This window comes from Camelina sativa, chromosome 8 (genome assembly GCF_000633955.1).
Source record: "Camelina sativa cultivar DH55 chromosome 8, Cs, whole genome shotgun sequence".
Lineage (NCBI taxonomy): Eukaryota > Viridiplantae > Streptophyta > Magnoliopsida > Brassicales > Brassicaceae > Camelina > Camelina sativa.
The window spans coordinates 3034025-3034554 of NC_025692.1; the positions used below are offsets into that span (position 1 = coordinate 3034025).

Consider the following 530-nt stretch of genomic DNA (forward strand, 5'->3'; position numbering starts at 1 on the left):
CTGAAATCAGATCTTGAAAATTTCAAGAATTCAAGAAAACCTAGAAGCTGAAATCAAGAAACCTGATTAAACTCAAGATCATATATAGATTTCAAGATCGGGTGATCCATATAGTTCCAAAACAAGTCCTTGAGAGTTGAGATAAGGATCTATATGCTCAGATCTAGCAAAAACCCAATAAATAAGTTAAAAGAAAAAAACATAAATTGAAAAGGTGAGAGCTGAGTGATTACTTTGGGGAGCTGCAAAACTCATAGAGCTTTCCACGGTTGGAGAAGATGATGAGAGCAACCTCAGCATCGCAAAGAACAGACAATTCATAAGCTTTCTTCAACAAACCGTTCCTACGCTTTGCAAACGTTACTTGTCTGTTGATTTTGTTCTCTATCCTCTTCAGCTCTACTCTTCCTCTTCCCATTTCTTTTTGTTGTTACCCTAATTTCTACTTTTATATATACACACACACAAATATGGGTATGTAATGTTTTTCTATATACAGACACACAAAAACATAAGTTGGGTATCTCTTT

At 34.9% G+C, this 530-nt stretch overlaps 1 protein-coding gene across 2 annotated transcripts in view; it reads right to left on the minus strand.

Moving 5' to 3' along the window:
- LOC104705861 (developmental protein SEPALLATA 1-like) overlaps positions 1–530 on the minus strand; it is a 4116-nt gene that overhangs the window by 2179 nt on the left and 1407 nt on the right. The window contains exon 1 of one of the 2 annotated variants that reach the window (XM_010421951.2): positions 234–530. The exons of the other annotated variant lie outside the window; for it this stretch is intronic. Coding sequence (XP_010420253.1) covers positions 234–418 — 185 coding nt within the window. The 5' untranslated portion in view covers positions 419–530. The remainder of the gene's footprint in view (positions 1–233) is intronic. 2 annotated transcript variants of the gene reach the window in all.